A 16,606-nucleotide genomic window follows, 5' to 3' on the forward strand; every position below is an offset into this window, starting at 1 on the left:
GTCTGATAACAGGGGAAATAAGCTGTTCTTAAATCTGTTGGTGTGTTTTCGAACTTTTGTATCTTCTGCTCAAATGAAGAGGGTGGAAGGGAATACAAAAGGGTGGGAGGAGTCCTTGATTATTTGGGCTGCTTTCTCAAGGTAGTGGGAAGTGTAATCAGAGTCAATGGATGGACTGGGCTGCGTTCACAACTCTCTCTGTAACTTCTTGCGATCTTGGGCAAAGACATTGCCAAGCCAAACTGTGACACATGTGGATAGGATGTCTTCTATGGTGCATCTATGAAAATTGATAAAGGCACTGTGGACACGCCAAATTTCCTTTGCCTTCTGAGAAAGTAGAGGTGTTCTTTCTTGACTGCAGCACATGGATGGACCAGGATAGATTGTTAGTGATATTTACTCTTTGGAATTTGAAGCTCTCAACAGCTTTTGCCTCAGCATCATTGATATAGTCATGGGTGTGTCCTCTGTTCTGCTTTCTGAAGTCAACGACCAGCTCCTTCATTTTGCTGACATTGAAGGAGAAACTGTTGTCTTTGCACCATGCCACTTGGCTATCTATTTTCTTCCTTTACTCTGGCTCGTTGTTGTTTGAGATCCAACTTACTATAGTGGTATCATCAGCATGGCACCAATGTTGACAGTTTTTTTGGAGGAGGTGTTGTCACCTATCTTTACTGATTCCAGACTGTGGGTCAGGAAGTTGAGGATCTAGCTGCAGATGGGGTTGGACAGTCCAAGGCTTCAGAGTTTGGAGATGAGTATTGCATCTACCACAGACCTATTGCAACAATAGATGGATTGTAGTGGATCAGGACAATCTGGGAGGTTGGTATTGATACTTAAATCTCAAACACTTCATAATTATTGGTGTTAGAGCCACCAGGGAATAGTCATTATGAATGCTGCCTGATTTTCCTTTGACACTGGATGATACAGGTCATTCTGCTATAATGTGACAGTGGTATTCCTCTGCAACCTCACGCCAAAGAAATTGTGCCATGGAGAACTGCTATAGAAAATCCCACTGTGGAAGATCACAAATAGAAAATTGCTATACCTATTCCGTTGAAAGTATGTGTTATCTAAACAACTTACACACTTCATCATTCACTTTATAGCCAATTCACGTGGAGGAAACATGCATTATAGCACAATGACCTGTAGTAGTCTTCTTGAAGCAGGTGGGAACCTCAAATCATAGGAGAGGTTAAAGATGTCTGCAAATACTTCTGTTAGCTGGTCCACATGGGATCTGAGTGCATGGCCGGGATGACATCCAGGTCAGTCACTTTGCGTGGGTTCACTCTCAAGAAGGCCAATTTGACATCTGTTGCAGGGTCTGTGGTTCCAGGTCACCAGGCTGTCAGGGCAGATGACATCATTTCACTAACCTTCTGTTCAAAATGAATATCAAATGCACTGAGCTCATGTGGAGCCATGTATTGTTGTCAGCAATTCGACTTCACTCTGTAGCCTGTTATATCATATAAGCCTTGCCAGAGTCAATATGTTTGTGTGATTAGTCTGGGACTCTAGTTTAGTTTGGTATTGTCTCTTGGCATCCCTGACAGCCTTGTGAAGATTGTACCCAGATCTCCTGAATAAGTCAGGGTCACCCAATTTGAATGTCTCAGACCTGGACTTCAATAGGGAGTGGATCGTCTGGTTCATCCATAGTATCTAGTTGGGGAATACAAGGATTAACTTCTTTGGCATGAGTCTTCTACACACTTACTGCTGACGTCTGTGATGGTAGTGGCATACTCATTGAGTTGGCTGCTGTTATTAAACGTGGACCAGACCACCGACTCCATGCAGTCATGTAGGAGCTTGTCCATTACCTTAGAATAGCACTGTCCATCTTTCTGTGCTGGATCTTTACGTTTAAGCACAACCTTATGGTTTGAGTTACCAAAATGCTGGAGGGGGTTGGAGTGATAGGCATATTTGATATACGCTTAGAAATGGTCCAAGGTGTTTGAACTTCTGGTGGGACAGGAAACATGTTGGTAGTAATTTGGTTTCACACTCTTGAGGCTGGCTTGGTTGAAGTCATGGGCTAGGATGAACAAGGCCTCAGGATATTCTTTCTCTAGGCTATTTGTGATGATGTATATTTCATCAAATGTGCTCTTCACTTCCACATGGGATGGGATGTAAACGATTGTCAGGATAGCAGGAGGAAACTCCCATGGTAACTATTAGAGAAGGCACTTAACTATTAGATATTCTAGGTCTGGGGAGCATTAATTTGCCATGATCGTCACATAAGGGCATCAAGAGGTGTTGATCAGGAGGCAGACTCCCCGATCATTTGCATTGCCAGAGGACACCATGCAATCCTCAGGTTGTATGGCACAGCCAGGCGAAGCAGGAGTGAGCCATGTCTCTGTAAAACAGAGCACACAGCAGTCTCTTAATTCTCTTTGGTAGATGAGTGTAGCTTTATGTTCATCCAGCTTGTTTGGACATTTGCTTGGCGTATGCTGGGGAGGGAGGACTTGTTTCAATCTCACCTGCAGGCCAGTGCATCTCACATGTTAGCTTGATAAGTGGCTGATTCTGGTCAAGTCCTGGAGTCAGAGTGGATGGTGCTGCCATTCTAGGAGTTAAGTGGATGGTGCTGCCATTCTGGGGTCCTGAAGTCCATTCTAGAAGTCCATGGGGTCCTGAGCACAGGTTGCGGCCTCAGATGTTCTCGGAATCCTTGTTCTCTGTCTTGCGTATTACTCACAGAATCATACAAATTATGAGCAAAGAAGGCAACAATAAAAGCCAGTTTGTGATCACGTGTTTTTTCTTCCACTGAAACAATTCATTCTAATGTTATATCGTGTTTTTTGCTTGTATTCCGTTACATTTTCAAAGGAATCCAATTCCTTTTAAATTACGAGAGTTACAATAATCCTGTGAGAGAAGAATTCTTCAAGCTTCCCCCTTTCCTCTGTAATAATTCTTAGGTTATGCCAGTTACCAATTCACCAACCTTAAATATTGCCTTTCATTCCTAATTACTCAGCAGAATATGTTCCAATAAAGACAAAGGGTGGGACCAACAAATCCTGTGAACCCTGAATATGAAGAGATATACAGGAGCAAATAAAGAGATGAAGGGAGGCTTATGGAAGATACACAGCTCAAAACAGAAGAAGCCTTACTGAATACAGAATGTGCAAGGGGAAACTTAAAAAGGAAATCAGGAGAGCAAAGGGGATGAGTCATGGAAGAATAATGGCAGGTAAAACAAAGGAAAATTCAGTTATTTTAGAAGTATATTTAGGATAAAAGAATAACTTGGGAAAGAGCAGGACCATATTGGTCATTTGAGTATGGAGCCAGAGAACATAGGCAGAGTTGTAAATGAATACTTCTTGTGTTGATATTCACTAATGAGAGGGTTGATGTGGGTTTAAAAATAAGAGAGAAGGACTGTGATATTGTTAAACAAATTAGCATAGACAGAGAGAAGGTTCTGAGTGGTCCAGCAGGATCAAAGTAGATAAATTCAGATGAAATGTATCCAGTCTGCTGCGTGAGACAAAGGTGGAAATAGAGGTGCTGGCAAAAATGTTCAATTCCTCTCTGGCCACAGGTGTTAGAGAACTGGAAACTGCCAGTGTTACCATTATTCAAGAAGGAAACAAGGCATAAACCACAAAAAAAGAGACTAATTAGCCTAAACTCAATGATGGAGTAATTATTGGAAGCAATTCTAAGGATCAAAATTATTCAGAATTTGGGCATGCAGGGGTTAATCAAAAATAATCAGCATGGTTTTGTTAAGGGGAGGTTATATCAGACTAAAATTGATTTAAATTTTCAAATAAGTAACCAGATGTGTAGATGAGGGCAATGCATTTATGTACTACTTGAACTTCAGCAAGGCTATTTGTAAGATCCTGCCTGGCAGAATGACAGCGAAAGTAATAACCTATGGATCCAAATAAATTTGGTCAGTTAGATCTAGAATTGGCCGAGTGACAGGAAGTAGAGACTGATGGCGGAGAGGTATTTTTGTGAATGCAAGCCTGTGTCCAATGGCGTTCCAAAAGATTCTCCGTGTTATGGCCCTTGCTGTTCATGGTATATATTAGCAATTTAGACTTGAAAGAGGGTTGATCAGTAAGTTCGTCGATGATATGAAAATTGGCGGGGTGGTAAGTAATGAATAGAATAACCTTAGATTACAGGAAGATGCAGAGGGGATAGGTCAGATGCTGATTAACGGCAAATTGAATTCAATCCGGATAACGGAGGTGATGCACTTGAGCAAGGCAAACAAGGCAAGGGAATACATAACAAACTGTAGGACACTGGAAGAAACGAGGATTGGAGGTCCTTGGAGTTCATGTCCACTGGTCTCTTCAGGTAGTTGGACAAGTAGATAAAATGGTTAAGGCGACATATGGGATACTTGTCTTTAGTAGCTATGGCACAGAATTTAAGAGCTAGCAGATTAAGAGTAAGATGTTTGTTAGGCCACAATTAGAGAATGGTGAACATTTCTGAAATCCACATTATAGAAGGAATGTGATTGCACTGCAGTCCATTATGATTTGAACAGTCTGAAGCATTGCCCTCTGACATTATCTCTGGCAGATTTCTTTGTCACAATTATTTATATTTATTTTAATGGTAAAATTCAGTTTCCTTGAACTGAACAATCAAACCAAGGAATGTTGTGATGCCAAGCTTTATTTCTAATAGTCAGATGCATGATGCGTAACTGTGTCAAGGGCAAAAATGCCCAACTCCACTAGGAACGCCATACAGTTACATTTTCTCAGCCCTAGCTGAATCCTCCAGCGCTGTCACAATGTCCTGACCACCAACAGGACAAACCCACTAGCAACTGTGGCACAATGACATACAGTTCATAGGGACTGGCTCTGGGAATTCTCAATATCTCTCTTCAAACATTAGCAAGAAAACAATTCTGCTGATTGCCACCTACCAGTCTCAGCTAATGAATCAGTACTCCATCTTGCACAACACTTAGAAGGTACACTGGGGAATAGCAAAGTCTCAGAATGTACTCCGAATCGGGACTTCAAAAGACCTTCTTGTAGAGTTGTTCAGTAGCACCAATGATGACCAAGCTGGCTGAGTCTTGAAGGACACAGTTCTGACTGGCATGTAGATGGTGGTGTCAGAGCCAACACAGATTAGGCACCCTGTACCTCATCTTCACCAATCCATCTGTCACAGATTTATATGACCTTTACAGTATTGACTGAAGTGACCACCTCAAAATCCTTCCAGAATCGTCCCATCTCCACAATGAGGATGGCACAACCACCATGGCCAATGGCATAGATTCAGAACAGATCTAGAAACTCAAAGCTGTGCATCCTATGGGCCAACAATAGCAGCAGAATTGTATTCCACTACCATTCAGATTTTGGAAATATATTGCTGTTCCTTCGCTGTCACTGGGTGAAACTCCCCAGCTAACAGCACTGTGGATACAATAAAATCAAAAAGGCTGGTTCAAGCGATGGTTCACCAGCAATTTTTCAAAGAGATGGAAGGTGCTACCCATTCAATGACAACTTATATGCCAGGACACAACAATGAAAAAAAGGTAATTGTCTAGTTTCTTTTCACTTATCCTCCAGTATTTTTTCCAAAGGCTTCCTTGTTATTTTGAGGTATCAATTTCTGCTAAGGGTTTTCCTTGGATAATCCTTTTCCTAAAGTCCCATTTATTTCTCATTTCCTATTTTTCAAGGGCCCATTTAAATACCAACTGTTGTTTCCACAGATGCCTTGCAAATTCTCACAAGCAACATACCTTCCATCAAAATCACGCTGTTTAACCATCAAATTCAACAATTTTAGCTCATGTTGAAGATGAAAATGTAACTTTTGTTCCATTGTTACTTACATTACTTAAAATCCTCTGGGAGATTACACTGACAAGCTAAACCTACTGTGCCCTTGTGCTGTTTTAACTCTAAGATTCATTTGAGTTATCTAGTGCACTGCTGACTGGCCTCCTATTATCGTGGTCTGGAAAAATTGCAATAAGAATTTGACAGAATAACTTTAGCTGGTATGGGATTGTGTAAAATAGAACAAAGTTACAAAAGAGCCCTCATAGTAGAACCCAAAGAGCCCCTAGAGTGTGGAAACAGGCCATTCAGCCCAATGAGTCCACATTGACCCGCCATGACCTACACACTCCTGAATATCATGGGTAATTTGACTGATTCACCTAACTTGCATATCTTTACTCATTACAGAATTCATTTCAATTTCTTCCCTGTAACAATACAGATGTTATAGATGAAAAGAACATAACACCAGCACTTTGCATATACCCCAGCTGCAGATAATTAATATAAACCTTGTTGCATGCTATTTGGGAAATAGACAATAGGTGTGACTGAAAAATATATTATAAGGAAATTCAAAACCCTTGTCATTAGTGAGGTACTATTTTCTGGTAATTTAAAAATACTTGAAATTTATCATCATTATACTAAACTTTAAAAATGCAAGAATTCAACACGGTTATCAAAATAGATGTTATAACTAACACCTAAAATTAAAACTTAGGTGTTCTGAGTTAGTTTTGCTGTTTTCTTTAAATAGATTTTTTAACAACCTTTGTTAAACATAACCAGAACTACAGTTGGATATTGAAGAATTTTAGCTAATTACTTTGCAATTGAATAGTAAAAAAAAGTTATGACCTCAAAAAAGCAATACTAATGCATCTCAGGAAAGGAAAGAAAATGTAAGTAAATCGGGCCAAAACTTACAAAAGGACTGATTTGTTTGACCAGATTATTTGAGCATTTTTCTCTAAAATTGCAAATACCTGTCTTTCAAATCTGCTTCAACAGACTCCAGCTAATTTATTTGTCTACCATCTCTTGTATTAAGGCTTTACATCAGAGTTTATTTTGGCAAGTTGCTGCTGTGCATCTTTAACACAGCATACTCTACTGCCACATAGGTAGTGGAAGGAATGGGGTGCTTATCAAGTAAGTTAATTTAGGATGGATGGAATAAGTTTCTTGAATGTTGTTAGAGCTGCAGTCATCCAGGTAAGTAGAGAGTACTCTATCACACTTTTGACTTAAGCCTTGTAGATGGTAAACAGGGCACAGGGAGTAAAGAGGAAAGTTACTTGCCACAGAATTCCCATCTTCTGACCTGCTCCTGTAGATACAGACACTGCTCAAGTTTTGTTTCTGGCCATAGTAACCTCCAGTGTTGGGGATTCAGCAATTATGTTGTAATGGGGCGATGATTGTATTCTCTCTGGCAGGAGATGGTTGGTGTCGAGCACTTGAGGTGCAAATATTATTTGTCATTTATCAGCCTAGGTCTAATTATTATCCAGGACCTTATAGATATGAACGTGAACTGCATAACAGTCTGACGAGTCATGAAGGTGTTGAACACTATTTGCCGATTTTTGCACATTCGTATTTCTCACATCATGATGACAAGCAAGGTAATTGATGAAGTAGCTAAAGATGTTTGGGCCTAGGGAACTACCACAGGGAATTCCTGCACTGATGTCTTAACACAGGGATGGTTGACTTCCAATAATCCCAACCATTCCTCTTATTGCTAGATATGGCTCCAACCTGCAGAGAATTTCATTCTGCTTTACAATGTCTCCGGTTTTGTAGGGGACTTCAATGCCACAATTGGTTAAATGCTGCCCTTAACATCAAAACAGTCACTCTTTCCTCACCTCTGATGTTCTTCTCTTTTTTTCCTTGTTTGAGCCAAGGCTGCAATGAGATTTAGAACTGTGTGACCCTCAAAACCCAAAACAAGCACCAGAGAGCAGACTACCATTGAGCCTGTTGACAACCACTTCCATCACTTTACTGAAAGTAAACTGATGGGGTGGTAATTACTGGGTAGAATTTGTCATGTTTCATGTAAAAGAGCAGTCCTGGGCTGTTTTTTCACATTCCCAGGTACAGTTCTACTGGAACAGCTTGCATAGGGGTACAGCTAACGCTGCAGCACAAGTCTTCAGTACTATGCTGAATGCCTTTTATATTTTTAGTACTCTCCATACAGAACGAGATATCAATAATACCATTAACTATATGTTTAGGAATGTTCAGCTTAAATTCTGCCATTGCCATTTAATTTCAAATATGAAGACAGAAACTGAACAAGAGCATATAAGTTAGTCAAACATGATTTAGCCTTCATAAAACCATGCTGACTCGGATTAATTGTGTTACTTTCCAAAAGTCCTATTAATGGATTCTAACAATTTGAACTAGCTTTGTTATAACATGTACTCAAATGAATACAGTGAAAGTTTACAAGTCATCACATTATAGTGCTATCTTCGGTACAAAGGTACCTAGGTACAGATTCTTGAAAATCAAATTCTTTGAAAACAAATAGAAAAATAAAGAAACTTTTCTAGAATAACAGTCTTTCCAACCCAGTATAAGCCAGCACCTAGCCTCCAGTATCTGAGAGGCCTTCACCTTCTTACTAACGCCTGCACCAGACTCACCAACAGAGGAGATGCCACACTTTAGATGCCTCCTCTTTGTCACTGGTCACCCTTTGCTGATGCTGCTAAACCTACACTTTCCCAGTAACCAGGAATCCCCAGCTCTGTTGCTGCCACCACATTGCCAATAACGAGAAGTACTTGGCCCAGGCCTACTGCGACCGCAATCGGGAATCCCTGGCTCAGCTGCAGCCTTGGTGATGTCAAGAGTCCCAATTCTAGGAACAACATGTTGCTGCCACTGCCATGGGTACCAGGAATCCCTGCTCTAGGCCCACTGCAAGCAGGAGTCCTTGGTTCCACTGCCAGGTCAGGAATTCCTGCTCTGGGCGTACTGCTACCTGGCTGTGCTGCCAACGGCAGATGTTAAACTGATCTGTTGTTTCCTAATTTATGCCTCCCTCCCTTTTTGTATAAGGGTGTTAAATTGGCATTTTTCCAATCTACTGGAACCTTTTCAGTATCCAGAGAACTTTGGAATATTAGAATTGGATTCACTACCTTCACTGACACTTCCTTTGAGATACTAGGAATGAAGACAAATAGGCCCTAGGGACTTGGCTGCCTTCAATCCCAACAGTTTGCTCTGTATCTTTTCCCAAGTTCCTACTTTGTATAACCTCTGCATTACATATTACTATTGGGATAGTACTAGTGTCCTCTACAGTGAAAACTGAGGCAAAATTGATTTAGTTTCTATGCCATTCCCCCCAGTACCCTACCCATTTTCATCCTCCAAAGGATTTACATTAGCTCCTCTCTGCCCCTTTATATACTTACATAAGCTTTTGCTATCCATTTTTATATTTTGCATCAGTTTCTTTTAGAATTTACCATTGTTCTTTTTATTAATTTTTAGTAATCCTTTGTTGATCTTTAAACACTTCTCAGCCTAACCACAATAGAATGCCTGACAAAAGGTGAGACTTTTCATTGGTATCAACGCAGCATTCAATTCAGTAAAGCAACAAAAAATTGAGCTAAACTCAAATCAAGGGGTGTCAAATGGAAAGGTCTCATTGGCTGACATGAATAAAAACAAATGCGCTTGTCAGAAACCAATCATCACAGCTGCGCAATTTCACTGCAGGAATTGCTTGTTACTTCTCAGCCCAAAGATAGTTGGTACTGGCTGTTTCATTGCCAGAGGCGTCGTGAACAGAGGTTTTGTGGTATCATCCATAAACCCCTGATATTAGGATAGAAGTTTATTGATGAATACTTAAGTGGAAAATTCTTCCTGAGGAGCTTCTGTTCTAATTAAGACATTTACTTAGGGCTTTAAATTTTACTGTGAATATTTACTTAAAATTAGTGTTTGTAATTGACAGTTGACTAATGAATATTACTTTTAAAATTAATCTGAAAAAATTATCACAATTAAACACAGGAAAAGATAAACAGTCTTGTAGTATAATTGTTTACTTTGAAGAATTAACAGTTAGCAACTTCCAAAGGTACTTTGAAGTTTTCACCTGAAGGGTATTGAAAGCCTTAAACAATGCTGGTACAGGAGAGCATCGCCGGGCATCCACCAAAATAGTTAGTCCTGCACTTTGGATGTCTTGTCTAAAGAGCAGAAAACACACTGTAGTAAATCACATAAAATTATAATCTTGATACATAACTGTTAATTTGACACAGGGCTAGCATCTATATTGTCACCATGTACATGCACTTTTACTTCAGACGGTAATTTTGATCAACAATTATATTTTGTCACTGGATAACAAAATTTTCACAAATAGTACAGAATCTACAAGTTTAAAAGTTTGCAATCTTTGGAATTTTATAATGAAATACAGATGTTACTGAAAACAAATGTGTACTTAAATACTTGGAAAATCTCAAGACATAAGAACTCAATTTCTATTCATGATATTATTCTGTTAATTTATGAATGTAAATTTCAAAATAGCAAATCTTACTTAGATGAAAATGAACACATTTGTTCAATATAATCTTACATACTATGCTTGTGATGCAATTAAAATTAACTTTCAGGATCTTGTAATAAGAAACTATCAAATCTTGACATGTTAAAATTATATTACTTATCCTTTTCTTAGTGTTACTGGTTTGTAGTTCAAACCAATTTAAACATTTAAACCCAAACTCAAAGATATCATTAAAAATGCAATGGACTATCATGACTAAAACTGACAAACCTGAACTCTTGAGTTGCACACTGCATATCAGTGACATACTTTCAATGCAATATGGCATCATATACACCTGAACATTATCCTGGAACCCCATATTATCTTTCAAAATATTAACTGAATAAGTATAACATATAATTTAAGATTCATTAATTTTCTCTCACTTTTAATATAATTGCAGACCCAAAATATATTTCTGCTTAATGAAATCAAAATTCAATGCATTAGTTGCTAATTAGAATTAGAACTATTCTAAATCATAAATGTTGATTCTCTTGCCCTTGAAGCTGAAAATATTCACGGCCTGTTTAACCCCACTTCCTTTGCCATATTCTTGAGGAGCTTACAAATGAGTTTTCCTTTCCTATCTTTATCATTTTTGTTGTTCATTCTAGCACAGTACAGGTCATTTAATGTCCAGCTAACTGCGTAACATATGGGCTCAAAAAATTACTGTGTAGGTAATAAATTACTGCTGCAATGAAATGCAAAGAAATTGTTGGATTACCTAGGAATGCTATAAAAGTAGATAAGGAGCCGCACGAGTTCAGGAACGTTACAATGTGGATTTAGCCAGATTGTGTTTCTTGTTGTTATTATCACAACTGCACGACCAGACTTATCTCTGGCTCCTGAAGCAAAACAAAATTTTACACAATTATTTCAAATGACCAAACCAAGATGCAAAGGTCAGTCAACATCATGATTTTTTTTGCTAAAAAGAGTTGCAATATCTAACAGGCATGGTGTTCAATAACTGAGTTAAATGTAGAACCATTAAAATGTCTAGATAATATATTGGACTATACTTGGACTGTCGGAGACAGCATGGATCTCGGAAGAATGATGGGAACAAAATTAACATGTATGGTAGAAAGGGGATTTTGTAAAAGATATTAATACAAGACAGGAGAAAGAGTATGGGACTTAAAATATAAAAGTGAGGATCACATAGTGGTCTGTAGTCTGTTATAGGCATACACTGTGGAGAAGATCAGTGCAAAGCCAGAGAATTGGAAAGCCTTTAAAAACCAGAACAGGATAACTGGAAAGTACGGGACAGAGGGAAGATTAAATATAAGAATAAGTTAGCTAGTAACATAACAAAGATTGCAAGAGTTTTTTTCAGAAAACTAAAAGATAAGAAAGAGGCAAGAGTGTACATTGGACCATTGGAAAATTAGGCGAAAGTGAGGACTGCAGATGCTGGAGATCAGAGTCAAGATTAGAGTGGTGTTGGAAAAGCACAGCTGGTCAGGCAGCATATGAGGAACCGGAAAATCGACATTTCGGGCAAAAGCCCTTTAATAAGGCTGAAGAAGTATAGTGGAGACTAAAGACGCCTCAGGTGACTCACTGTATGGAGTTTGCACATTCTCCCCGTGTCTGTGTGGTTTCCTCCGGGTGCTCCGGTTTCCTCCCACAGTCCAAAAGATGTGTGGGTCAGGTGAATTGGCCATGCTTAATTGCCCCTAGTGTTAGGTAAGGGGTAGGTGTAGGGGTATGGGTGGGTTGCGCTTCGGCGTGTCGGTGTGGACTTGTTGGGCCGAAGGGCCTGTTTCCACACTGTAAATAATCTAATCTAATCTTAAGAAATGGTGGAAGAACCGAATAAGCAATTTGCATCAATTTTCACTGCAGGAAGACACCAGCAGCATACCAGAACTTCAAGAGATTCAGAGGGCAGTGCTGATGGTAGTGACTATCACTCAGAAGAAGGGGCTGGGGAAGTTGAAAGGTCTGAAGTTGGATAAATCACCTGACCTAGATGGTCGACACGCTGGAGTTGTAAATAAAACAGCTGAGGAGATTGTGGAGGCATTGGTGGTGATCTTCTAGTAATCACAGGTGCACAGCTTCACCAAGGGCAGGTCAAGCTTGACAAGTCTGCTAGAATTATTTGAGGAGGTAACAAGCAAGTTAGACAAACGAGAGCCAATGGATGCAATCGATTTGGATTTCCAGAAAGCCTTTGACACAGGTCTGCACAAGCAGCTGCCAAAGAAGATCACAGCCCATAGTGTTTGGGGCAAGGTAATGGCATGGATAGAGGAATGACTGACTGGCAGAAGACTGAGAGTAGAGATAGAGGGATCTTTCTCAGCATGACAGACAGTGGCTAGTGGAGTTCTACAGGAATCCATATTGGGTCCACAACTATTCACATTATACATAAATGATCTGGACAAAATAACTGAGGGCATTGTTGGTAGGTTTGTAGATGACATAAAGATAGAGGGAGGGACTGATAGTGTTGAGGAAGTGGGGAGTTTGCAGAAGAACTTGGACAGGCTAGGAGAGTGAGCAAAGAAGTGGAAGAAGGAACAGAATATGACAAGGTTCAGGATTATCCTAAAGTTTACATGCAGGTTCAGTTGGCAGTTATGAATGCAATCATGTCAAGATGGCTAGAATAGAGCAGAGATGTGCTGCTGATGCTATATAAGGCTCTGGACAGACCGCGTTTGAAACGCTGTGTGCAGTTCTGGGCCCCATATCTAAGGGGTGATGTCCTGGCTTTCTGCAGGAGGCCGAAAGGGGGGTCTACAAGAATGCTCCTGGGGATGAAGGGTCTATCATATGAGGAATGGCAGACAACTCTGGATCTGTACTCGATCGAGTTTAGAAGGATGAGGGGGAACATGATTTGAAACTTACAAAAAACTGAAAGGCTTGCATAGAGTGGGCACAGAGAATATGTTTCCACCAGTAGGAGCAGAGCCTCAGAGTAAAAGGACAAATCTTCAGAACAGAGATGAGGAGGAATTTCTTGAGCCAGAGGGTGGTTAATCTGTGGACCCTTTTGCCGCAGATGGCTGGAGAGGCCAAGTGATTGAGTGCATTTAAGAAAGAGATAGCTAAGTTCCAAATAGGTAAGGGAATCAAGGATTACTGGGAGAAGACAGGAGAATGGGGATGAGAAACATCTCAGCCATAATCGAATGATAACCAGATTCAATAGACTGAATGGCCTAATTCTACTCCTACATCTTCTGGTCTTATGGTTAAAAGAGTGGGAAGGGGAGCACAAGTACCCATTTCTTTGCACTGCTCACCAAATCTACCTTATTTTTAAAAATCACACAACACTAGGTTATAGTCCAACATTTTTAATTGGAAGCACACTAGCTTTCGGATCGACGCTCCTTCATCAGGCGGTAGCGGAGGGCTCAATCCTAACACACAGAATTTATAGCAAAAATTTAGTGTGATGTAACTGAAATTATACATTGAAAAATTGATTGTCTGTTAAGCCTTTCATCTGTTAGAATACAGTGATAGTTTCACTTCTTTCATGTGTAAATCACAAAAACTTTTTTTTAAAAAGTTGCATTCTTGGGTTAGCTGTTAACAATGGTGATAGCTAGACAATATGTTGAAGGTGTTGGCCCCCTGTGTTCTCTGTCTATGCCATGATATTTAGATTGATTCTAATCTAAAAAGTGAGATAACGGAGTTTAACATAAATTCATACAGTTTTTGAGCAAAGTACAATGTAACCTTGCAAGTACAAATTCACCCCACAAAATATATGTGTGCATGTGGGTCTTCTGTCTGTTTGGCTTGTGAGTGTGAGAAAGTGCATGTGTGTTTGTAATGAGTGCAGAGTGTCTTAAGTCTGTGAGGGGGTGCATGTGAGAGTGTGGGAGTGTGTGTGTCTGTAAGGGTGTGTGTGGGTGTCTGTGTGCGTGTCCATGTGTATGCGTGTATAGGAGTGCTTGTGTGTGTAGAAGTATCTGTGTGTGTGTATAGTGCAATGGCGGTCACCTGTAATGTGACATGAACCCAAGGTCCCAGTTGAGGCCCTCCCTATGGGTACCGAACTTAGCTATCAGCCTCTGCTCGGCCACTTTTCTCTGCTGCCTGTCCCGAAGTCCACCTTGGAGGATAGTCACCCGAAGGACCGAGGCTGAATGTCCTGATACACACGTACACCCTTACAGACTTAAGACACTGCACTCAGTACACACACACACGCATACACTTTCTTATACCTAGACAGACAGACAGACACACACACACACAACAGAAACAGACAAAGACCCACATGCACACATATATTTTGTGGGGTGAATTTGTACTTGCAGGGTTACATTGTACTTTGCTCAAAAACTGCATGCATTCATGTAGAACTCTGAGCTCAAAAACTGCATGAATTTATGTAAAACTCCGTTATCTCACTTTTTACATTAGAATCAATCTAAACATCATGACATAGACAGAGAACACAGGGGGCCAACACCTTCAACATATTGTCTAGCTATCACCATTGTTAACAGCTAATCCGAGAATGCAATTTTTTAAAAAAAAAGTTTTATGATTTACACATGATAGAAGTGAAACTATCACTGTATTCTAACAGATGAAAGGCTTAACAGACAATCAATTTTTCCATGTATAATTTCAGTTACATCACACTGTAAATTTTTGCTATAAATTCTGTGTGTTAGGATTGAGCCCTCCACTATCACCTGATGAAGGAGCATCGCTCCGAAAGCTAGTGTGTTTCCAATTAAATCTGTTGGACTATAACCAGGTGTTGTGTGATTTTTAACTTTGTACACCCCAGTCCAACACTGGCATCTCCAAATCATATCTTATTTTCGTTATCTACATGGTTGAAAACCAAAGCAAGCAAAACAGGAAACTGTTAGTATTCCTTATACTGCTGCCTTAAGATTACTTTTCAAAAGTCAGTCAACATAAAAATGTAAATTCTTAATATAAACATTCCAATATAAAATCTAAAAAGAAGATAGGATAAAAGAGCATAAATAACAGGAATGGAACTAAGCACTAAAGTTAGACCAAAACAGTGAAGGGCAGTAATGCAATAAAGCAATATTATGAAACTTTCTTTAGAAAGATAATTTCTATTCACGTCTTCAAATACAGCTGCTAGGACACTATACACAGTCAATGGTCTGCTCTGCTCCCTGTGAAACTTTAGTAACATTAATGTTTTTATCACCTACCAGTCAAACATGCTACCCCTGAATTGAGAACATCAAAGTTGATTTCTTTGGACAGTGTTGGTAGATTGGGTTTAAGCAGTAAGGAAGATGAGGTCTCACAATGTTTCACTGAAGCTGATTCTTGCCTGCTCACAATGCACTGTTCAATCACTGAACCTGTTGGAGGTTCATCTGATAGGTTGAAAGTTTCTTCATTAAAACTCCTTTTTTCTGTATTTCCGTTATCATTTGTTTTTGAATCAAATCCTAAAAAATTAATTAAGATTAGTTTAGATTCGATTAGATTCTCTACAGTGTGGAAACAGGCCCTTCAGCTCAACAAGTCCACACCAACTCTCCGAAGAGTAACCCAGACCCATTTGATAATTCTCACATTTAGAAAACACATGTCTATCAAAAAGCCACAAAGCCTTCGAAAAATGACAAGTTTTCCATTCCAATCAGGAAACTCTCTTTACGTCCAGAACGAGGGTCGCATGGGCCACAGATAACAGAAATTACTTGAAATACAAGGGTAGACATTCGGATGGTCTTTGATCATTTTGATTAATAAACAATCAAAACATATAATTCTTTCTGAGTGTAATATCTTGTTTGTTTTCTGCAAACTGGAACATTAAATTCTCTTTCTCCATATTGGTCTTCCATGACTTTGAGTGTACCTGATGACAGTCCTAAGTCAACAGTGAATCAATTTAAAGTTGAGAGTGTGTCTGGCTTACGCCCAAAACGTCGATTCTTCTGCTCCTCAAATGCTAACTGACCTGCTGTACTTTTCCAGCAACACACTCTCAACTCTGATCTCCAGCATCTGCAGTCCTCACTTTCTCCTGAATTAATTTAAAACCAGTTTCAAAAACCTTCTGTAAAATGCATGAGATAATACGTGGTCTGTTCTACATAACAAGCCTCTACTCAGCATTCTTCCATTCACTGGATCTTGCCACATAAAATTA

The 16,606-nt window shown here is 39.6% G+C and overlaps 1 protein-coding gene across 1 annotated transcript in view; it reads right to left on the reverse strand.

Moving 5' to 3' along the window:
* Positions 1 to 16,606, reverse strand: part of LOC132824083 (puratrophin-1-like) — a 146,835-nt gene that overhangs the window by 116,085 nt on the left and 14,144 nt on the right. The window contains exons 2-4 of the mRNA XM_060838353.1: positions 15,651 to 15,896; positions 11,183 to 11,306; positions 9,988 to 10,081 (exon numbers count right to left, since the gene is read on the reverse strand). Of these exons, the coding sequence (XP_060694336.1) occupies positions 9,988 to 10,081; positions 11,183 to 11,306; positions 15,651 to 15,896 (464 nt within the window). The remainder of the gene's footprint in view (positions 1 to 9,987; positions 10,082 to 11,182; positions 11,307 to 15,650; positions 15,897 to 16,606) is intronic.

This window comes from Hemiscyllium ocellatum, chromosome 17 (genome assembly GCF_020745735.1).
Source record: "Hemiscyllium ocellatum isolate sHemOce1 chromosome 17, sHemOce1.pat.X.cur, whole genome shotgun sequence".
In the NCBI taxonomy this organism is placed as follows: domain Eukaryota; kingdom Metazoa; phylum Chordata; class Chondrichthyes; order Orectolobiformes; family Hemiscylliidae; genus Hemiscyllium; species Hemiscyllium ocellatum.